The sequence below is a fragment of the Heloderma suspectum genome, chromosome 2, assembly GCF_057233095.1.
Source record: "Heloderma suspectum isolate Gila_16-S chromosome 2, 16-S_ref, whole genome shotgun sequence".
NCBI classification, from domain to species: Eukaryota; Metazoa; Chordata; class Lepidosauria; order Squamata; family Helodermatidae; genus Heloderma; species Heloderma suspectum.
The window spans coordinates 164,064,425-164,088,138 of record NC_139459.1 but is presented as its reverse complement, the minus strand read 5'-3'; the positions used below and the strand labels follow the sequence as shown (position 1 = coordinate 164,088,138).

The 23,714-nt window shown below is 46.0% G+C and overlaps 1 protein-coding gene across 4 annotated transcripts; it reads left to right on the top strand.

The window, feature by feature from the left end:
• The first annotated feature begins 385 nt into the window (after positions 1–385).
• ODAD3 (outer dynein arm docking complex subunit 3) lies at positions 386–20,008 on the top strand. 4 transcript variants are annotated; one of them, XR_014787970.1, is made up of 13 exons: positions 386–844; positions 2,751–2,872; positions 3,869–3,946; positions 5,796–5,975; positions 9,739–9,840; positions 10,124–10,249; positions 11,490–11,612; positions 12,377–12,529; positions 14,849–15,009; positions 15,213–15,369; positions 16,422–16,573; positions 17,890–17,974; positions 18,978–19,680. XR_014787970.1 is itself a non-coding variant. In XM_084835668.1 (13 exons), the coding sequence occupies exons 1-13, from the start codon at positions 760–762 to the stop codon at positions 19,115–19,117; spliced, it is 1,668 nt and encodes a 555-aa protein (XP_084691794.1). In that variant the 5' UTR covers positions 386–759; the 3' UTR covers positions 19,118–20,008. The 4 variants fall into 4 exon arrangements, 2 of the variants coding, with proteins under 2 accessions (XP_084691794.1, XP_084691793.1); XR_014787969.1 differs by having other exon boundaries at positions 12,374–12,529; XM_084835668.1 differs by having other exon boundaries at positions 16,418–16,573; positions 18,978–20,008.
• Positions 20,009–23,714: the final 3,706 nt, after the last annotated feature.

Genomic DNA, 23,714 nt, shown 5'->3' with positions numbered 1-23,714 from the left:
AAGGAAACGATGGAACATCCGCTTGGAAGCGGGGGCGGGGCGGGGCGGGGCGGGCCGGGCGGGGCGGGGCGGGGGGGAGGAGCCTTGAAGCTACTTTTTCCCCGGGCGCCATTTTGAGCACAGCGAGGGCGTCCATGATAAAAGTGGCGGAAGTGGGTTTTCCCTCTCTCCAAGTCTGATTTTTAGTTCTTCTCCTTCAAAGCCTCGCTTCTTTTTACATCTGAAGAATAAAATTCCCCCGTTTCGTCCCCCGCGTGACAACAATGGCACATGATGGTCAACTTCAACTCTGGCCCGTCAAGGGGGAGGTTGACCTTCCTCCCATCATGCCTTCCGGGGCTTTCTTCCTTCGGCCAATGGGCGCTTTGCATCGGAACCGGTCGCCATAGCGACCGATCCAGGCATAGCGATGCTGATGGGCGAGGGTGGAAGCTGCAGCCTGGCAAAAAGGGAAGGGCGGGCTTGGAGGTCGTGTGTAGGCGGGGAGGGAGCAGCATCGGTCTAAAAAGCAAACTGGGGAGACTTCCAGGCATCGAGGGGGGTGAGGCAGCGGACACCCCAGAGTGTGTGTGCGGAGACCTTACTTCCCTCTCCCATCCACACACTGCTTCCCCCTTGAACACTGAACCCTGAAGGGGTGCCCCCGGGCTCTGCCCCGTGTGCCCCAGAAGTCCTGGTGTACTACGCTGCTGTCGTGTTCCCCACGCGCTTCATCTTCCTAGCCCACTAACTCCCCAGCCTACCGTCATCACCGCTGCCATGCCGGTGACCCAGGCCTTGGAAGGAATAAAACCCCCAATCCACGAGCAGATCTCAGAGCTGCAGAACAAGATACAGCTCCTAGGTAAGGAGTGCCTGACAATTTGGAGGATGAAGCCCTCAGAAGTGGAGGAGGAGGAGGAGGAGGCGGCATCCCAGAATGAATGGTCCCTAGGAGTAAGGCTGCAATCCTATGTACACTTGCTTAGGAGTAAGCCTCATTGTATCCAGTGGGACTTGCTTCTAAGTAAACATGCGTAAGATAGGACTGCATGCAAATTGCCACATAGGTTTAAGACTAGATAGCAGTTAGACCAGAAAGTTTTTCATAGTTCTTTTACCATAACTATATGTATGTTGTGTATTAATTATTACTTTAGTTTGTAGGTTACTCAACAAAACTTTAGGATCAGGATCAGGTAACAGTATTTTCTTACCTCCTTCATTCTTTGCAATACTCTGTGAGTTAGATCCCTACTACCATTTTATTCATGGGAAGGCAGAGAGGGAAGGGGTCCTTCTTAAAGCCACACTGGGGTTATCACAACCAAGAATTATCTGATCTAAGTCTAAAATTCTGATCTTCCTCAAGGTTGGCAAGAAGTGAAATATCACTCATAATCCATTACTTGAGTATATTCCTGCTGAGGAGGAGATCCCAGCTGAGTCCCTCATATAGCAACATTACTGGAAGAAAAGCATTGGTTATTCAGCTAAACCAGCCTTGCAAATAAGTCCACAAAAGTTGTTAGCCTGCAAAATTATTTACTAGCCCACCTGTCCACTCCTATCTATATCTATTAATGTGTGGTATAAAGGAGGAGAAAAAAGGAATGTTTGTAATGCTTTCCTGTTTGATTACCTGGGAACAATTTTTACATACCATAGTGATCAAGCTAGTAGCTACTTGCAAATCCAGGCTTCTCTACTCAGCTGTTCTAATCAACCACTTGCCCAGGTGCATGTAGCAAGAATCTGGCTTAGCTTGGTCACTGATGTGGTTTTGCACAAAAATGCTCCACAGGAGAGAGAGAGACAAAGAATGTGCAAGCATGCTACAGCTGTGGTCATGCTGCTGCCAAGTCTAGTAAGACACTGAGAAGTAGTGGTTTCTTCAGTCCCCTTGACTGAGCCCCCTATCTGTGGAACGAGCTCCCCAATGAGGTCCTCCTAGCACCAACATTATTATCTTTTCGGCACCAGGGTAAGACCCATCTCTTTCCCCAGGCATTTGGCAGCACATGAGGAGTTTTAATCAGTCCCGGTTTTTAGTTATATATTGTTTGTGTATGTTGTCTGTGTGTATTTATGTAAATGGCTTTTAACTTTTCTATCTTGTATTTTAATGTTTTAACTTCTGTATGCTGCCCAGAGAGCTTCGGCTATGGGATGGTATAGAAATGTAATAAATTAGTAGTAGTAGTAGTATTAATATCAGTATTTTCCATTGTGCCAAAGGTCCAATAGAGATGAACAGATTGGATACATCCAATCCTAGTGCACTTTTGTTGGAGTCTAGGATTGGAGAGGGTGTTTGGAGGGGATACCTACCACAATAGATGGATGAGTGACTTATAGTGACCTCTCTTTTCTTGTATGGGAACGAACTACTAAGAAATGTTAAAGCCCTCTTATTTTCAGGCTTAAAATGTAGATCAAAGGAAAGTGCTTGAAATCTCATTTTCTAATGACAGAATAAAAGGAAAATAGATTTCCTATAGAAGGAAACCGTATTGTCTAAGGTTGCATTTCTGATTCCAGCAAAATGCAAATCCAGTCCACAAAGTATATCATGTAGTACAGTATAATTTCCATTGCCTCATTTGATGCATTATGCAGTTGACACAACTGCATCTCTCTAAGAGGAAATGAAGATGATTCAACATTACCAAACTTGTCAACTTCTTGGGACAGTTTGGCCTTGCTTAGCTTTCTTGAATGAGCAATAGGTAAAATGGTCAGCAGAGCAGTTTTATTTTTGCTCATTACAGAAGGTGACCGGAAAGCTTTCTACGAGAACTCCCAATGGAACATTAAGAAGAACAAAGAGTCAATTTTGCGGCTGAGGCAGGAGAATAAGAAGTTGCACCAGAAGTTGGCAGATCTACTAGCGGTGAGCCTCAGAGCCATGTTCTGCTCTGGAGAAAATCAATACGCTTGCTAGCAAGTGGAAACAATAAACAGAATGCGTGAGATCAACTCATGATCAAAGCCCATATCAAAATCCCTTCTGCTCTCAGATAGGGGTTCCATTCTGTAATAGTTCTTACTTAGGTGTGATTTTTTTTGGTGGGGAGGGTATAAATGCAGAACGCACATATGGTCTAGAGATCACAAACTGTCAGGGATTCTTCACACCTTTGATCCAGTATCTCAAGTTGCAGGCCTTGCTCAGGTTGCCTTGAAGTATCACCCAGTGCCAGATCCAGATTTGGGAAGCCCTCAGGCAAAATACCCTCAGTAGGCCCTAGCCACACACTCTCCCTTAGCACTGTTATCACTGGTGGCTGCTTCTCCTTGCAAGTGAGTGGTGACAGCAGTGAAGAAGAGGAACACCGTAACTAGTCACCGCATGCTCTTCTCCGAGAGGTATATATTTAAGTTCTTGCTTGTTCTTTTCATGCTGTTCTCTTCAAACAGCTTATCTGACAAGCTGTTCTGTCTTCTCTCTCCCCACCTGCCCCTTCTTTTTTTACTTAACCCTGTGGTGGATGATTTGAAGTTGATTTCTTTCCTGTATCCTGTGTTCACATAAGATCTCCCCCCTCATTTTTTTATGGATGAGGGTGGCCAAGGCAAAGTGAATGCAGGGCTTGTAGACCTGTCTCCACTCTAGTGACCATCCATAACATGCCAAATACAAAGGGACTCTGCATGCCAATCATAGCACGTGGTACTCGTCATGCACCAGATGCCCTGAGAGTAACAATGTGGGTGATCCAAAAGAAGTTAAAATCTTTGGGAAGAGGGTGGTATTTACTGCACATGCCCTTCCCTTCTCCACTCGTAAGAGGTAAGCTCTCAACTCCAAGAGAAGCATTTGCATCCTGTATATTGGATTTGAGTGAGACTTCCACAAGGTGAATATAATTGTCTGATTCTTTTGCAGGGAGAGGAGAAAGTAATCAAGGCTGCATTCCAGCAACATCCAGCTGAGCAAGGATCTGTGAAAAATAAAACTGGAGAGGTAGGTAATAATACAGGCACCTCCCTTCATATGATTACACAGAATGAAAAGTGAGGTTTTTAGGGTTGGGAATGTAGTCAAAGACCTGCAAGTGGAATTACTTAGATCTTTGGAGATTTACTTAGGGGTACAATCCACTGAGTTCAATTGGATTTACTCCAAATAAGCGTGCAAACTATTGCAGCCTTCATTCTTTAACAAAAGTGACAGCAGTTATCGGGACTGTGGGTTAGTCCCGTGGGTTAATGCCACACTACAGATAGCTGTGGTGTGGCATTGTCTTTGAAGAATATTTGGAGAACCCAACTTGGCTAGAATGCGACAGCCATTTTATTGTCAGAGCTCACTAGTCTGATCATACTTCATCAGTTTTAAAAGCTCTGCATTTCCAGTTTATTTTTGGCCTCAGTTCAGTGTGCTTGTTTTAACCTTCAATGCTCTGATTAGCTGAAGACCTAAATATTTGAAGGACTACCTTTTCCTATATGAATTTGCTTGATCACTAAGATATGTAAAAGACTGCCCAAGTCTTCAGAAGTAAGATGGGTGGTGACTGAGGAAAGGGTCTTCTCAGTGGTGGTGCCCTGCTTATGAAGTTTCCTCCCCAAACATGTTTGGGAGACACCCACATTACCCTATTTTAGATGCTAGGTTAAGATCTTTTTATTCATCAGGGCATTTAATGATAACTTATTGTCCTCATTGGGATGTAATGATAAACCATGGTTTATTGTTATACCACAGGAATTGAGCTACAGGCACTCTTAGGCTCTCTCCTCATTTGGCATAGCTGGGAGGAAGAGTTTGGAATTTTTTATCTGTTTTAGTCTAGCCACAATTAAGCATTGTATCTGAACCTAGACAAACTGTGGTTAACTACAGTTTGTTGAAACAAGCCAATTTCAAACCAAAATTTTGAAGATGGCTTGTTTCAACTAACTATTGTTAAGATTAACTGAAGTTTAGGATTCAGACACAATACTAAAATCTGGTTAATTTAAATTGGAAATGAAAGCTTCCAATCTCCACCTTGCAGCTGTGCTGGAGGAAGAGAGCATGAGCCTAAGGCTCATGTACATAAAAATAAATCATTGTTTATTGTTATGTCCAAAATGGATCATTATGTTGTTTTTTGCTTTTAACTGCTTCTGTTGGTCTGTATGAGTATGTTGTTTCTTTTTGTGGTTATTGTTATGGTATACTGCTTTATAAATTTTGTCTTATGTGTTGTGATCTGCACTGCAGACTGTAAATTGACATATAAATACTATAACTGAAAAAGAGAGACTAAAAGAGGAGAGTTAATTTTGAATCCCTTGCATGGTCAGGGAGTGGGTACAGGGTTGACATTTCTGCTTTTCGACTTTTCTTTCTGAGAACAGTCTGGCCAGAAACAGATGGTATTTTTTTCAGATTGTTGAACATGGCTTGAAACAGGGATCACTGTGCGTATTGTCTGTGTTTGTCCAACTTTTGCTTCTGGTAAACAGCTTTTTCATTTACACATGTATGCTTTATTAAATGTTGCTGTTATCATGAGAAAAACATAAACGTTAAAACTGAGATTCCTAACAACTCAAAGGGAAAACATTACCTCTACTGGCAATCAGGGTTTTCAGGCTTCTGTGTTGCTTCAAAACCCTGCAAGATCTGTTCGCTCTGATGAAGCCATAGGACAGAAAAAAATATGTGTGCGCAACCTGAAAAGCAAAGCCTCCCTCAACTCAAAGCACTTTCAGCCCTCTTAAAAACCCTCTTAAAAATGAAATCACCCTCTCTTGGGTGAATTAACTGCCCACACAGCTGTTCAGATGCCTCTGAGCCTTGCCCTCTCCCCTCTGCTCCATAGGGTGCCATTCAGATCATCAATCACCGGCTATGTGAGAAAATCAATCAGCTAAACAACCTGAAGCATCAGGTGGAGATGCGGAAGCGCAGGCTGGAGGAGCTGCAGATTCAGTACAGTACCAGGGCACAAGAAATCAGTGACATGCAAGCACTGGAAGAAGGGAACATCGAGGCAGCCAAGGTGAGAGAAGCCTGAGTCCTGTGGAACGAGGAGGCTGGCGCACACCGCCAGAGGGTTAGAGCCTCCCCAATATCCCAGGCAGGTGGAGGCTTTGCTTCTCCCAGAGCCCCAGCTGAGCTAGAATTAAAGCAGACCATTTGCCATAAAACCTGGGCGGAATGTTAAGTCGACTTGTGCCTGAAGGCTTCCTGGGTTCTCACCTTCAGTTGTGGCACAGTAGGACGGGGTGGCTGCGATGGAGTGGGAGAGGCTGGGAGTCAGGATTCTGGAGTCCTCATCTCCTCAGGAAGGAGAACTGAAGGATGTAAGAGAAGGGAAAAGAGAGCCAGGATGTTGCAGATGGCTCCGTTCTGCTTTGAATAACTTCTTAGCTTTGAGCAAAGCTGCTCCCTAGCAGAGAGAGCAGATTCTTATCACAGGGGCAGATGTCAAGTGGGTGTGTTGTTTCTGCTCCTGCAGCTCCTTTCCATGGAATGCAACAATGACTTGGGGATCTCTTGTGTCCTGCACTGTTTTTCTGTCTGATTGTCTCTTCTCTAAAAAGCAGCTGCTACCCATTGGGAAGGAGGCATTCTGCTGCATGTTTGCACAGTGCTTAACATGCTGAGGAACCCTTTGGAAGAATGCCTTTTGTTCCCAGCAACCACGTTTGTCAACTCCTAGAGGCCACACTCTGACTTTCCTTGACAATGAATGTAATCACACCACCTCTGTTTTGCAGGAAGGAGTGCTGAGGTTTGGCTAGGGATGTGTTCAGTCCTGACTGATGGACTATCATTCAGATGGGGGACTCGCAGCTCCAACTCCAGCTGTGAGACCTTAGCTTCAGCTCCGGCTCCTTGATGGGTTATGCTGAATCCCCTCCAGATAAGCATTGATGGAGCCGACTAAGCCATATCCCCTCTGTTAAGTACCTGCGTGGGATTTTGGCCTCCTAAACTACCTGTGGTAATTAGAAGGGCTTGTCCTTCATCTGTGGTCTTTGATTTTACAAAGTCCAGGGACATTGCAGAGAATTGTGAAGGGAGAAGATGCCTTACAAGAAATAAGCACAGCAGAGATCCATGCGATTAACTGGGATTGTGGAGAAGCTGTCTGAGCACAGAATCATAGGGTTGGAAGGGGCCTACAAGACTATCAAGTCAAATCCCCTGCTCAGCGCAGGGAGCCCAATTCCCAGGCGGTCTCCCATCCAAGTACTAACCAGGGCTACCCTGCTTAGCTTCCGAGATCAGACGAGATCAGGCGCATTTTGAGGTATGGTATATTAAATCTAAGTATTTTTCTGGAACAAATGTAGGTTAGCTGCCTTCCTGTCAATTTCCTCTCTCCCATCCTCAATGTAGTGGTTTTTCCGCTTGGGCATGGGGAGGTCCTTGCAAATGCCTCAGCGCCTTGTCAGTGATTGCTTTCTTTTGTTTCTTGTAGGCCTTAGGAGCCTTTCCATGCTTCAGTATTACATAGGAGAAATGCTCAGACTATGAGGACTTTTTTAAAATTACAAGATCACCATCATTGATAGTGCAGGCCATCCAGGCAGTCCAGATCTGGGTATCCTAAATCAGATACCGTCTTCTCAGAATGGCAGCTTTCCTCCCAGGGCAAACAGCGGCTGCAGGCGGGAAAGACTGATCTAGCTTGGGACTAGCAGGTCCTTCCAATGGGCTGCATTTTCTCTCCCTCTCTCATGCCACAGTTCCGATCCTGATCAGCCCTCCCTGTGGCTGCAGTTTATCAAAGAAAAAACAAGCCTACAATTGCTAATTACATGCTTAACATAACATATAATTTGGCTCACAGCTATTGCTGGCAGGTTATGCAGACACACCACAAGAGGGAGGCAAAGAACTACTATGTTATACCTTAATTCTGTCCTTATTCTAGCTACTTGGCTTATATATAGCTGTCAGAAATTAGGGGTAGTCTTATGTGCCCTATTCGCAGATGAGAACAGCAAGGCAGAGAGAAAGGAAATGTGTAGTTCAAGTTGATAGCCAAACTGAGGATAAAAGCTCAGCCTCTGGGCTCCCAAACTTTAACCTGCCCACCAGGCCTTTTGGTCTTTCTAGTTAAGAACATATTAGAGCTGCTCTGCACTTTTTAGTCCTTTGTTCCTCAGATATTAACGCTGTCTGCACATGAATATACAGGCAAATACTACCAGATATCAACTTCCACAAACCTATGGACTGAGTGTGCATTCTCCACCTCATAGTTAATAGGCTCAGTACATGTTGGGTGTCAGTGAACAAGGGCTTGGTGCCAAAAAGGGGCCCATAATTCATTGCTGCAAGGCTCCAATGTCAGTGGGGTGGTGAATCCGCTCCAGGTTTCAGTCAGTTCCACTCGCTGGATAGCTCCTTTATAGTTCTAACTGTTTCCTGGCATCATCTCCACTTGAGAGGTCATGGATAACAGGATTAAAGAAGATCCTCTGCAAGCCAGTGTAAACAGTACTGGGCTAGAAGATGAACCAGATGTCTGATTTAGCACAGCAGCTTCCTATGAAGTCTCAAGTCAAGACTTAGCAAGTCCTGAAGCGGAGTGTGTTTGGTGTGTGTCATGTTTTTATCTGCAAAATAGAAGTTGTGTGATTTTGTCAAAAAAACATGCATTCTTGAAAATGCAGGCAAAAATCCATCATCAGATGCTATGAATATGTTAGAGCTGTTAATAATTTTGTAGTACATGTTACTTAATATGTAAGCAGATTGAGGGGACTATCTTGTTAGAATATAAGAGCACATCAATTCGTGCACTGTATGAGATTATCACTTGTTTAACATTGCTGTTTTCTAATTCTTTCAAATATGAGAGTACCTTTAAAAAAAAGCTCAGATACTTTTATTGTTGTCTGTTACCTTTCTAAGAGATACTGGTTTTTCAATATTTCTCATCCTAAAAGGTAATTTGCAATATGAGCAATTGCGACCAGCCAGATCCCAGACATCCTGTCAATGGTTGTGGACTTGCCCGAACTGCAGTTCTCGCTACTTGCAAAACAGAAGAGAGATTCTAAACTTGCCCAAGAAAGACCAAGGGTCTCCAATGTATTCCAATTGCTAAAAAAGAACATGTTTGCAGAGTAAAAGAAACAGGAAGTGGTTGGTTGTGCTGAACCAAGTTCTTGGGCCGTCCTTCCACATGTTCTTTCTCTGCTGAATGAAAGGAGAAGGCAATACCTGCAACCAGACCTCTCCCATCCATCTTTTCCAGCCCCTGAGATCTTGCACAGTGTAGATAATACTGTGCCTCTCTTGCTGACTGATATACGCCAGCATTCTGTATTCCAGCTTTGCCCAACCTGGTGCCCTCCAGATGTTTTGGACTACAACTCCCAACATTCCTGAACATTGGCCATGCAGGCTGAGGCTGATGGGAGTTGGTCCAAAACAGTTGTAGTGCAACAAGTTTGGGAAAGGCTAGTGTATTCCCTTCCCAGCTGGCAACGTGCCAGGTCCATCTCCTCCTTCCCCTGTACCACAGGAGCAGCCACCGTGTTCTTGCTGCTTGAAAATTCCCCGCAACTCAGAATGGCACTGGGGAAACTCGGTTGTAGAGTACTTGGCATGGTCATCAATCAGTCCACAATCTGAAGGAGACAGGGAAGGAAAGATCAGACCCCTGGGCAAAGATTTACTATAGAGCACCTGAGTTTCCACCGTACAGCACCTTGGAGCAGGGTCATCTTTGAACTGCCTGGGATTTTGGAGGCTCTTCAGTCTCCTGGCTTCCAGCCCCATTTGCTGCTCTTTCCATCCAGACTCTGCGTACACTGGAGAACCGCCTGGAAAAGGCCCGATTCAAGACAGATGAGGCTGAGCGCATCACCAGCATGTACCAGAAGCTAAAAGCGCACATGCAGGTGAGATGCATATGTCCTAATAGGCGGTTACTGAGAGGAGGTACCCCACTCTAGCCTGTTCCCCACCACCTTGGAGAAAGGGAGATGTAGTTCAGCACCTGTTACTTTTACTCTGTAAAATCCCACTGAGTTAAGGTCTGGATTAGGGGCCACGGAGGGAGCCACATGTCCCTAGAGATCGTTGTTCCTTCTGCATAAGTGAGCATGGCCTGTTGCGAAGGGGCTCGGGCCTCAAGGCTGATTGCTCCACAATTCACCCTGGGATCCTTCATCCCCTTTCTAGGAGCAGAGCCTGCACTTCCAGAACAAGCTGGATGCTCTGGAAGCTGAGATCTTACGCCTGCGTCATGAGCTCAAGGACCTGGAAAGCGTGAACACCGATGCGCAACATGCTCGTAATGCAGCTAGGGTAGGGGGTCGACACAATGTGGGATACAGGGTGAAGTAACAATAGGGGACTGCTCTGTCCAGCATCACAGCCATACCACAGGACCTGAATAAAGCAAGTCCAGGAGAATCCAGGAGCAGATGCGACAGGCTACTGAGAAAGGGGGCCGGCAGTGAACAGTCAGGCAATGTATAGTGGGTATTAAGCGATATGTGTGGAGTATGTGTAAAAGGCAATGGGGATGAGAGGGACATGGTGCCGAAAGAATGTGAACAAAGCACACTCAGACACCCAGGGATGCTGCTGCAGAGTCCTAGAGCATTAAAGGCTTGCGATCTTTAAAGGAGATTCATCTTATGGGCCACCCATCTGCATTCATAGTTACTTTTGAAAATTAATTGTATTTGCACATGTACATATAATTTCACATATTTTATTCTGATGTCATGATTCAGGCTTGTTCTGGAGTCATTTCTGAGGTTTTAAAGCAATCATATTAGCTAGAACTCTTGATTAAAATAAATAAAATTAAACCTGAAATGTTCAGTATTCAGAACACTGCGGCAGATAGTAGATGTTTTGCTTGTGTGACAAATCCCTGGTCACTGATGTGTGCCTGTAAGTTTTCCTTAATGCAGAGGTGTGGAGCCTCAGACCTAGAGGGCCAAATCTGCCCTTCCAAGGCTCTTTGTCTGGCCCCCCAGGGTTGCCCAGATAGCCCTTCCCCCAACCACTTTACCGCAACCACTGATCTTTTGGTGGTTTCCCAACTTTGGTGTAGTTTTTTCCCCCATTCTAAAAGGTTGAAATGCCTCTCTAAAGATTTAGTTACTGTCAGTCAGAGCTGTAGGCTACAACATTCTTTCTTTTGGGGGGCTGGGCCCTGCCACTTTTGCCTTTGGCTCCATCAACCACTGGAATGCAGCCCCCAAAATGGAATTTGGCCTCAGGCTGAAAGAGGTTCGCACTCCTGCCTACATGGGTCAAATGGCAACTAGGGCACATTTCCATCAAGAAAACAGTATAAGTTGGGGAAAGGTTAAACCCACAAGTCTGGGTATGATCTGGTTTGATTAGGTTTGTAAAATTACCAGGAAGGGGTCCTCAGGGACCAGGACGACCTGGCACTATCAGAAACATGGGCTGGTTTCTCACGACATCAACAGGCCTATTTGGCTGACCAAAATAGGTCTGAGAGTTGGAGAAGTGCTCAGAGTACATCCCAGGGCAGTTGGTCACCCTCTCTTCCCCCACCATGTAGGAGCAGCTCCTGTCCCAAGAAGAAACCATCTACAGAGAACGAAAGATCCGTGATAAGAAGCTGAAGGACCTGAAGAAGCTGACAGAGGACAAAAGAGCACAGAACGAACGTGCAGAAAGAAGGGTAGCTTAGGATCATTCGCTTTCCAGCTTCTCTTCGGGCTGGCTATTGGCCAAGTAGATATTTTGCCTGTCAAGCCTCCTTTTGTGCACACACATGCACCCCCACACCAGTCAGTTTCTGTTTCACCTGACACTAACAGCATGAGAATTGGTGTCAAACTAGACCTGATGCTTAATGCGTCATTGGTTCAATATTATGTATCCCACCCACCCCCATTTTCATTGGAACTGCTGCACACACAGAGGGGAAGGTTAGGTTTAACACTTCCTTCCCCAGCTGTAGTCCTAATGAAAATCCCCCCCCCCGCCCCCAATATTGCAATTAGCCTTAGGGAAAAAATGCTCCCTGTGATTGAATTATGTGACCCTTAAAGATTATATGTGTTTAGCAAATATATGCAAATGTGCTTATTTGCAGTCTACTTATATCCAAGGAGAGAGGAAAGGAGAGGAGCTGTACAAGGCATTGAATCCCTTCTCTAACCATTGTAAATCACTGGTTGGGTGATATTTCTGCTCTCCAGGGAACATGGCCTCTCCAGAACATAGACACAGTTGTGAAGGGGAGATTGTAAAGAAGTAACAGTCACTGGAAATGAAAACAAAATAGTAATCTAGTCAACTCCACCTACAATAAGATGGGACAATAGTGGAATCAAAAACCCATGGCTAGACCCAAGCCTAACAGAAGCCCTTTCTGCAGAGAGCAGTTGGCTGTTGGCCCACAAGTATCTTAATTCAAGTGTGTTTTATCTGTTCTAGCAGTCCCAGAGGGAACGTGTCCCGTTTGGAACTGAAGACCTGCTCAAAGAGCCCCTGTTTAAGAAAGCAACTGTCCTGAAAACCAGACAAGCCCTGTTCACTGCGTCAGAAGCCTTTGACAAGATCCGAGCAGCTACTGGTGTCACCGATGCTGATGTAAGAGCTTTGCCCACTTTCTCCTCCCTGCTTCTCCCATGCTGCCTCCTTAGCTGAAAGAGGACACATTACATTACCATTAAAGTCGCTGTCCCAAGGCCTTTCCAGAGTGAGATACAAGTTTGTGGCCCGGCCCCCCAGTCCGGGATTCATTTAGCCATCGGCATTTGTTCTTTGGTGTATGTCAGGTCAGATCTGAAGCCATTGTTAATGGTATCTGACGTGCATCAACTTCACTGACAACGTATGCTGAGAATCATGATAAGCCCAGTGTGGTATTAAAGCTGCAATTCTATGTATACTTACTTGGTAATTCCACAGGACTTACTTCTGCGTAAACATGCGTAAGATTGGGTAGCATAGCTGCTTCAAGCAAGAAAGGAACCTTATGGGTTCTGTAAAAGGTATCCCACAAACCCTGTCTCAGGGCCACCTTCCCTGTGAGCCTCCATATTCAGGAGGGGTTGTAGTCAGTTGTTGCGGGGGCAGGGGTCTTTTTTATCCCCTGGTCATTTGCACAGTATCTTAAATTCAGCCCAGTGTTGTCCAATAATATAGAAATGAAGCTACCTAGAATATGTCATTGTGCAATTCTTGCCTAATTTCCTTTTAAGGGGGTGGGGAGTTCTGGAGGGGTGGAATGTTGTGCGTTTTGTTGCCCCCAGACTAACCCAACAGGAAGAGAATAGCAGACAACTAACAGAATTGACACTTGTGGCGATCCAAACAGAAGTGAGTTCAGCTGTCCCTCTGAAAGTAGAAAAATGCGCTTCACGGCTGCTTTCTCTTCTCAGTCAGAGGACCAAATAATAAACATCAGTATTGATCTGTGCCTTCTAACTCGCATTTTGCAGCAGCTTCAGCACACCCCGTGACCCTTCCCTGCTGATATGTACTTGACGCCACAAGTCAATAGTTGCTCAGGGCACTAGTTATTCATGTGTGACTGCAAAACATCCTCTGCTCTCCGTGCACTACCTGGTGTGAGCCAATCAGGGCATAGGGAGCTGCTTCTATGGCAGGCAGTGTTCTTATGCTTTTCCAGGCAGATTCCATTCATGCATTTCTTCCTTGCCCTGGGAAAGGAGGCGATTTCTCTCATGACCTTGGCCTTGAAGCATTCGTTTGGGGCCTGGGCCTGCACTGGAATTTGTACGTGTCCTTCACCAGCACACCCTTCCACTCACCTTTCCCTAGAAAAGCAGTTCTAGGGAAACTGCGGGTCCATCTGCACCCCCAGCCGGGCCTTCCACACCATATCCCCAGTAGAACTGCTGCTGTGCCAGCAGCAGGCTCTGGCTCTCAGCCAAGCTATCTCTGCACAATCGATTGTTGCTTCACGGCAGGAGCCAGACCTGCAAACAATTACCTACCAGTGTCGGCTCGGAGGCATTGCGGGAGCGGGGAGGGCAAAAGGCCAAGTACGTGAAATCTAGATCTTTTCCTGTTGTTCTGAGGGGGTTGGGGAGGGTGTGCTGTGGTGCGGTGGGGGCGGGGGGGCGGGCTGGAATGGCTTAATTGAATCCATAAAGCCCAGCAGGATGGTGAAGATCACAAATGTTTGAGGCCCCACCTGTTGTCTGCTCCACTGCCCTCCATGCCTGAATGTTCAGAGCTGCACCTCATCCTATAAGCAGCTGTGCCTCTCCAACACACAGGGCCACACTTTGAGAGCTTTGGACCTCACCATATCTGACAAGCTACTTTATGGACCCATCTCAAATGCATTTGCTCCAACGAAGAGGACTGCGAGGCACTCAGTCCTGTCGGGGTTCATGTTGATCCTAGACATATGGCAAATGTCATTTCCTTGCCTGTCTGCACTCCAGGGCCTTTGAGGACATCCCAACCAGAACGCTCCAAGGCTACTAAACCACATGGGTGTCCCATTCTGAAGTTGCCACAATTTGATGGTGTGCTCCTTGTCCTTTACGCTACCTTTGCAGTCTCTTGCTTCAGCCCCCTCTCGTGCGGCTGCACCACGTATCCCTGCGCTGGGGGTGGCTTTCCTTTCAACTCTTGTCTGCTTGAGCTGTGAGAATGAGCCTGTGGTGGAGCCTAGATTCCGACTGATGGCCAAGCAAAGCCAGGGGGCTTTGCTGGCCCTGGCAACTTCCTTGTTGTGGTCCCTTCTGCTGTGCATCGTGGGAGGCAAACCTGGCAGCCATGACCAATAAGATCTGCAGGCTGGCCGCAGAGCTGCGTGGAACCTGCCAGGCCACGGTCTCATATCTGCATGTAGAGAATCGCCTGCAGAGTGGGCAGGAGCTGGGTTGGTTTGGCTGGGATACTTTGTTGATCCCTGGGATCGCTTGACAGGAGGTTATGGCCTGCTTTGTGGCTCAAGAAGAAACCTTCAAGCAGCTAGACGAAATGAGGAATGAGAACGAAGAGGCCCTGGTCCGACTTAGAGAGGAGAAGGACGTGTTGCAACGTGAACTCGAGCATGCCAAGTACTCAGGAGAGGCCCGGAAGGTGGGGTAAGTTGGTTCCTGAGTTTGAGCTATAGGCTTTGCGCTGGTGTGCAGAAATAGCAGCACGTGCTTGCCACCAGCCATGCAGCATGCTGATCCTTCCTTCCTGCCACCCACTTTGAAGGGGCATGTAATGGGTGGAGCAGTGAGAGACTCATGGGTTCTCTTCTGGGCCCAACTATCCCCTCTCCCCCCTGCCCCGCCACCAGGGCCCAGAACCTGATGAAGGAGTTGCACGACCACCTGCAGATGGAGGAGAAAAGACGCGATACAACCCAGGCAGAACTGGACAAGGTGAACCGGGTTCTGCTCAATGCCAAGGCTGGGGTGGAGCATTTGTCCTCCAAACTGCAGCACATCAAGCTGGTGAGTGCTCACTTCTGTCTGTGCGACTCTGCTGCAACCGCCTATCCCCTAAGCCCAGGGTGTGGTTGAGTCTCCTGTGCCCGATTCTCTGAAGTGGGAAGCTGATTGAGGCCCTCCGTAGGGGAGGAGAGGAATGATGGGGATGAAGGCAGGAGAGGCAAGCAGTTATAGCAAGGGCTTTAAGGCAAGACTCCTGGGTTCTGTTCTCCTCAATGAAAAGAGAGGCTTAAAACAGGGCAGTTGAGAAGCAAGACTTCTGCCCTGATGCTCTCTCTTTTGTGGCCCTGAAAACCAACTTTTTTAAATTACTTTTTTATTGTGAAATTTCAACAAACAAAAAATTATAAAAAGAAAGAAGAGAACACACACACACACGTATATATCCATATCAGTGAATACATATGAAAGGCTTATATATGAAAATACAACTTTCTAGTAATTATACAGAAGCTTCAACAAAAGCAGACCAGATATCCAAATAAGTATCCATCTGAAGGTGGCGTTTATACAGCACCCATTCAAATACTGAAAGCGTTGTACAGTCCTCAGTTCATTGTATTATAGGAGGTGAGCGTTTATCCTTCCAATACTGTAATATCAGTCTTTAGCTGTCAAAAGTTCATGGAAAATCCATTTACGCTGACCATTCGTTAATTTCCAAGATGCAGGTAGGTGATTTAACAGAGCATGTAAATCAGCAAATATTAAAGACTGTTCCAGCACAAAGTTTATCTGTATAATAATCTCCTCCCAAAAAGAAGCAACTACTGGACGCTGCCAAAACATATATTTAAAAGTAACATTGGCTGCATTGCACCACCAGCAATTAGCCGAATTAGACAAACCCTAATTAAAGATACAGTGCACCATCCAATTGATACAAAACAGAAGTTTTTGCTGAATAAGGCGCAGCCTATGATAACTGTGACAGGTATAGATGCCAAAGTGGGGATCCATTGATTAGGCAACTAACTCTCCCAGCAGATTGCTGTTTCCCTGCAGTTTCCTGCTGGGCCAGAGGCCAGTGAGCATCTCTTCTTCTCCCTAGGAAGATAGCCGCTTTGCTTCCACTGTCTTGGATGAAAAAGCCAATGACTATGTGCTTGACCTCCTGGGCCAAGCAGAGGAGAAACTGCTGTACCTGATGGAGTCCCTCAAGGATCGAGACAAGAAGGAGCTTCTCCGGAGAATTGAAGAAGTGGAGGTAAGTTCAGATCAGGCTGAGAGGGGCCCTGTCTGATTCATCTTCTCTATAACCTCTTTGACCAAATGTGACGGTTTTGTTGGAATTCGATGCAATTCAGTGTTTTCCAATGCGCCAAGTAGTAAAGTTCCAAAGGGTTTAGCTTCCTTTGAATGACAGAGCACTGCAGACTTTTGGTGTCTTTGATGTATTTGTTTTATGTACAAATATTCAAGCAGAACACTTTGAGAGCAGACTCTTAAGGCTGGGAATTCTGCATCAGTTCCCCAAAGGGAGCAATGTGTGCCCCACCTCAAGGGTGCACCCCTATTTCAGCTAGCAAGAAAATCTTGGCCTATCCCTGTCCTGCCTACAATCAAACTGGCTCCAAGCTTTTTCTCTGCTCTTCTCAGAAGTGTCACATTCCCCAAAATCTGATAGGTATTATCTTCCGAGCTTGGAGAACAGGCATTTCTGGGCCATCAAGAAAGCATCCCCATTGTTAAGAAACATTAAGGTTCTTTTATTAAATCTCTGACCCCATCAGGTGGCATGTTAGACCAGGGGTGGGGAACCTCTTTCAGCCTGAGGGCTGAATTCCATTTCAGCTAATCTCTTGGGAGCCAAATTCCAGTGGTGGGCAGGACTGAAGGCAAAGTGGGTCAGGCCAAAAATAGAAAAGAAGACCAGCATATTTTAGCTTAACGGTCTTACTGCGAGTAACTATTTTTTAGAATGGAAAAAAACCTGAGCAACAGGCAGAAAGCCACCCAATGATCAGTGGTTGGGGAAAATGGGGTGGGGCCATGGGAAGGGGTGTGGCCATCTGGAGAACCCCAGCGGGCCAGTTTGGGACCCCAGGAGCGCCAAAATTGGCCCTCAGGACTAAGGTTCCCCACCCTGCTTTAGGCAAAACATCACCCGTGTGAAGTAATCAAGACAAACAGTACACTGGAAGCGATCCTTACATGATGGGATGGTTCTGTTCACTCATTATTACAATTGGAAGGCTGAGAGAGAAAGGTTTGCACAGGAAGTTCATGGCAGATGGAAGATTTGAACTGGTGTCTTTTCAACTCACAGCTCATTTTCTTAGCTACTGCATTACAGTAGCTCCTTCTTATGTACCCCCGATTTTTGGAATTGAGATTGCTACGCAATTCCATAAATAATCACCTACTCCTGCCTCCAATGCAGACCCACCTAGTTTTGGGGCAAATAATCCAGGACCAAATTGCTGGGCTTTTGGCTCTGCCAGCCTTTGCTCCAACACGCAACCAAAGGTGTTCCCTCCCCGTCCGTGGCCTCAGTCTAAGCTCCAACCTGTGTTGTTGCAGTTCCATTCCAAGCTTGAGAGGAGGCTGCCCACCTACAACACCAGGGTCAAACTGCCTATCGCACAGAAACCAGACATGTATTATGGTGAGTAAGCTGTTGAGTCTTGGCAAGGGTAAACAAGTCTTCTAACGTATGGCCACAGAACAGAAGTTATGTACAAAGTTAGATTCTCCCATGGAAGGCCGTCTCTGTCGGCCTTCCTGTGGCTCTCTGGTTGGGGGCTTTATGTATCTTGGCAGCTCCCCTGTGCAGGTGGGCGCGGTGTGAAGCCTTAGCAGTGCACGTGCACAGGTGGCTTTAGGTTACTGTCTCCCCACGGCTGTGGACTGTTTGTAGTCTTAGTCATGCCATGATTCCAGGGGAGTGCAGAACGTGCTTTTGGCACACTTCCTGAGATATTCTTTTTAAAAAAGAGCAAGTTTCTAGCCCTTATGGCTGTGAAGATAGGCTTGGAAATGTGTATGCCATGCCTTCTAAAATTTCTGAAATAAGAGAAGGGGCTGAGTAAGAATTTCAATTCTTACTCAGTGGGACGTCAGTGGTTTTGGCCTTCCCATAACTAGGAAAGGCAGAATAAATTGTGCAAAATACAGAATATGTTATGCAAAACAAGAGAAATTATGCATATTTACATAATTTATACGGGGGGGGGGGTAGAATTCACCTTTTTTTACCCCTAGAATTTGGACTGCCTGGGTGCAGAATTTTAACATTTGATTGCTCAGAGTACGTGCAGCCCCGTTCTTAATCCACTGTGTGCTTTTTGGTAGTTTGCAATTATGGGTTCTGTGTAAGTGCAAGCCTGTTCTGCGGCATGACACGAGCCTTCTCCGTGTACAGCATCCATGTCCTGGACTAGATGCCTAAAGGATATTTGTCTTCCTTTGTGATGGAATGTGTGCAGAATTACTTGTCTTTGTGGCTCCCTGGCTAAGGGCTTTGATACAGAGCAGAGAATCCATGCCTATGGATTCCATGTTTGACATGAGTGCCCTGTCAGGGTGGGTGGTCTTTGTGAGCTTAGGAGCTGAGCCTTGTGGCCCCGTGACTGTGCAGCAGGCCTCACGACCTTTTGGTCTTTTCACAGATGAGGATGACAGTGGGGAGGATGATGCTGATGTGGTGACACGCGCAGCCCTGAAGCGTCAGTCCCAGCAAATCATAGAGGCCAAGACCAAACGTCGCAACCGCTTCAGGAAGAAAGATGGGAAGCTACATCCTCTGTAGCCTGACCTTCCCCAGATCCTGCTGTGCTCCAGAGACCTTGGCTATTAAAAGGTGCTTCCTAGCCACTGGCCCTCCCATGTGAGCCAGTTCCACACTTCATTTCCATCAAGTCTGCAGGCCCCAGGGAAAAGAGAAACATGACCCCTTTGTGGATCTGTTCTCCATCCCTGTGCAGGGCAGGCAGGAACCACAGTGAGCTGCAGCCAGTGCATAGCTCCTGCTCTCCTGCCCTTCAGCTCCCAGCTGTGTGAGAAGCATGGGTTCTTTGGGGGCTGTGGGAATGAGCCTGGTGCTTGTCAAGGAGGGAAGGAGGATATATCTAGCTCCCTCCCAAGCAAATCCAGACTCTTTCCTATAAACCCTGAGCAAAGAGACCCCTACTGTACCCGTCATTTGACTGATTCTGCCCCCCTCCGTCGCAATCAGTGCCCTGGTCTTTGCACACCCAGAGGGAGGGTGGGGCAGGGGGCTCAGAGCCAGTCATGCTCTGAGTGGTCACTAAATGCTGTGTTTGCTGTGTATGATGCAATAAACCCTGTTCAGGCTGAGTTGCCTATGTCTGTGCCTCTGCCAGGGATGGTGTAGCTTGTATTCAGAGTGGGGGCCACTACCCCAAAGGCCAAGGCAGCAGATGGCTGTGAGGCCAAGCTGCTTATGGGTTTGACTTCCTGATGTGAATCTGCTGAGCACATGTCAAATATCTCCCATTTCTGTCAAGCTCAGCCTGGTTGGTTGTTGTGGATCAGTTGATGCGGATCAGTCCCTTAGGATCCGACTTACCCAGTGACTAACCATCCCTGGTGTTTTCAGGTCCAGAGGGCATGGCTGTCATTGCAGTCAGTCAGGTCTTGTGGGTAATGCTGAATTAAAGGACCAGTGGTCCACAGGATGAACTATATTGTGAGATTCCACATTTCTCCGACCCAGACTGTGCTTATGCCAAGCTCAAAAGAAGTCCATCCAAACACACACACTTGCAGACAGGCAGCCTGTCTTGCTCCTGCAAATCCCATGCCTGAAATGTTCCACTATATAGCCAAGGCTGTGTTCATTGCAAGATAATTGTTCAGGAGCAGAATTTACAGTCCCAACTCCTGAATTACTCAGCTGTTGCTTTCTTTTTTCTTTATATGTGAATTTTATTTCTATGAATATGCTGAAATGTAACCATTTCAGAAGCCATAAAGTTCAGATGCCATGTCCTACATGGCTCCTTATCCACCCCACCCCCATGGCTGATCTTCTTTTGCCCTGCACTCTGCAGTTCATCTGTTCTCAGCCTGCTTCCATTTTCCCAGTCCTAAACCTAATTCCTGGAAGCAGAATAAATTGCACAAAAGAAACAGATACATGTAGATTTGCTTCACAGGCATAGCTGACTCTGGATGTGGGTGTTGTTAACCCAGTTTACCCCATCTCTCACCTCTCTTCTCTCAGCACTTCATGCTGAGGCTGACTGCCAAAAAGATTTCCATCTCCATACTCCTCCTATAAGCATGTAATGAAGGAATAGCCTTCCTGTTCTCTGTTGTGGGAAATTCTAAGAGCAGGCCAACGCAGCAGAATAACTGATGATCACCACAGATAGCAGGGGTCCCATTTTGTGACATCCTTAATGAAAGCACTTATGAGCATAAGGGTTTAGCAGGGTTAAACAGATCATGTACTTAGGAAAAGAAATCCACACCACAAAAGGGAAAAGGTACAACTCAGTATTATTGAATACAAGTATAATGCCTTGACCTTCAAGGCTACCATACAACTACCTAGGTCCTAACCACAACAGGAGATATATTTACTGAACAGTGATGGCTGTCTTCATCCTAACTTTACACCTTCAGCAAAGGAGATAGCCAGTCCTCCGAACCTGGGTGGAAGCAAGAGCAGAACTTTTCCAGTTGGCTCAGTGTAAGGTATTGATGATCAAACTGGCAGGCCTGTCCTGGAGTCCTGTTGACCAGGGAGTCATTCTTCAAAGCCCAAAGGGGTTCAATTACAGCTAATTGTATTCAATACTCTTTCCTTGCTTGCTCACTTGCTGAACTTAGCCTTTGCTTATTCCTGTTTTTATACCTCTTTCTCCTCTTTGTGCAAGATCTTGCCCCTCTCCCATTGAGCTAAATTTGATTCATGATTTCCTTTGTACCTTTGGTACAACATTTGGGGTACATATTGCATTGGTTTCATAAGGTCAGCAGTACATGCACAAATGTCTTTGTCAGCATCTGTGTGAAAGTGGAAGTCTCCCTAAAACATGGAACAAAGACGATAACACTTATGTTATAACACTGATGGGCCTCCCTATATATCTCTCCCGGCATGCAGGACACTTCCTCTTTTTTCTCTTATTTCTTCAAAGTTCTGTCAACTCTGCAGGGCCCTTGCAATATGTCACCCATCTCTTTATTTTTGTCAAACCCAGCGTAATCATCATATTCCACACATGCAGTAGCTGCACTTATATCAAGCCAGAGTTCCTAACCAGCCCATCAAGGCCTTCATAGGGCAGTGATTAGTCCAGCCCTGGTAAGTGTCCCTAAGACACTGGTCTTCAGCTAGTAAGTTGGGGGCCTCAAGTGAGTTAAGGCTTGAGTTAGGGTGTGTCACACCAGTGGCATCACAACATTCGTGGCAGGGTTTTCAAAACAAGTAGAAAGACAGGGCAAGGGGAGGAGAAAGGGAGTTTAACTGCCATGATGGCTGCTCCCAAAAAATCCTGGGAATTATAGTTTAGTGCACATGCTAAGAATTCTGTTAGAGATTTCTATTCACACGCACACACAATCCCTATGGTCTATTATAGCAAGAAAGGATGACTATCAAACCTGTATGTCTGCAGTATAGGTACACCCAGCAAAAGACAGCAAAGGAGAAAGGGAGACATACATTTAAAAAAATTAAATCTGGGTCTTCCATTTAAGCTTGAGGTTAAAGGTGGGTTCCATTTCTGAAAAGATTGAAGACTATGATCCTCAGATATCCAAAAAAGGTAATTCATCCAGTTTTCTTATGGAAACATGTGCTACGTTCTGTGATCCTCTAGCTTCGTGGGTACTGTCTGCACAACTGCCCCATCCTGCTCTAATGCCACAGGAAAACACTTAAGAAATACTTAGAGTCAAACTAGGCTTGTGAGGGAATGGCCACATTTGTTATTCAGTCCTGTCCAAGTATAAAGGCAGAAAAGTGGGGAGGGATCAGCTCCTCTTACCCCTGCACCCGTTTTGACGTAAAAATTAGACTGCCATGAACAGGCAAAAACATGAACAGCAAACATGCATCATATTTTAAAAACCAGGGGCACTGATTACCCAGCACTGAGGAATACCTACAGTCATGCAAAGCCAAGGGACAGGACTGTGTTTTGCTTCTGCTTTTTGGTCCTCTGGCATGGAAGACTCAGCTTGGGGAAGATCCACATGGCAGTTGTGCATGCCTTCAAAGACCTCCAGGCTATCCTTCTGGATCCTGCCCAGCCAGCTATCTTCTATCTACTAAGTAAAAAAGCTCTTTTTCTGAAAATGGAGTAATTAACACACATTGGCCTTGTGTTCTTTTAAAAAAAGGACAGAACTGCAGAAGATGCACCATTAAACATGAGTATAAATCTCAGTATGAGTATAAACATGAAAATAAATCTCAGAATTGTCCCAACAGTTCTAGATGGTGTAGATCAGCATTCAAAAACTTGGTTTTCTCTATAGAGTATTTTAAATGTAGTTTGTCAGGAAATAAAGGCAGGGGATGGAATTGATGCCACTCTGAAATACTGTGAGTGCTTCTGTTCTGGGCGCCAAACTAAAAGAAGGATGTCGACCAACTGGAGCATGTCCAGAGGAGGGCAACAGGGATGGTGGGGGGGTCTGGAAACAAAGTTCTATGAATCCTGGCTGACAGAGCTGGAGAAAAGCCTGTTTAGCCTGGAGAAAGGAAGATTAAGGGAAGACATGATATATCAAATATCTGAGAGGCTGTCATGCAGAAGACGGAGCAGAGTTGTTCTCTGTTGCTTCAAAGGGCAGGACTAGAACCAATGGCTGGAAATTGCAGGGAAGCAGATTTCAGCTAAACATTAGGGAAAACTTTCTAAAGGAAATTGTTATTTGACAGTGTGTAGCATGTGTGTGTACCTGGGCAGGATCCAGGAGTGCATTTGTGTGTGAAAGTACTGAGAGTTCAGGTCTAATAATAAAAACAAATTCTTGGTCTCAGTCATGTGTTCAGAGGAGCCCAATTCCTTAAGTCTACTAGGTGTATTTATTGATTGATTTTATTTGTACCCTGCCTTTCCACTAAAAAATGCCACTCAGGGTGGCTTACAGGCACAATTAAAATTTATTAAAACAATTCATGAAAATACAATAAAGACAACAATTACAGAAGAAAAACAGCAACCAACCCAACAGACTCACAGCCCAAAGGCCTTTTTGAATAAAGCATTTTTTGCTTGCCATTTGAAGGAGAGCAGAGAAGGAAGAAAGCCTACCCTCCCTTGGGCAGGAGTTCCACAGCTAAGGAGTGGCTACCAAAAAGGCCCTCTCTTGGGTCACTGTGAAACATGTCTGTGAAGGTGGCCCTGAGCCACTATTTTGCACCT

What these genes read in the sequence shown, in the direction of transcription:
- ODAD3 (XM_084835667.1), top strand. Translation starts at nt 760, where the DNA reads ATGCCGGTGACCCAGGCCTTGGAAGGAATAAAACCCCCAATCCACGAG. An exon ending in GGAACATCGAGGCAGCCAAG is followed by an intron (nt 5,976 to 9,738) that starts GTGAGAGAAGCC and finishes CTTTCCATCCAG; the next exon opens with ACTCTGCGTACACTGGAGAA. An exon ending in AACTGCAGCACATCAAGCTG is followed by an intron (nt 15,370 to 16,417) that starts GTGAGTGCTCAC and finishes TCTTCTCCCTAG; the next exon opens with GAAGATAGCCGCTTTGCTTC.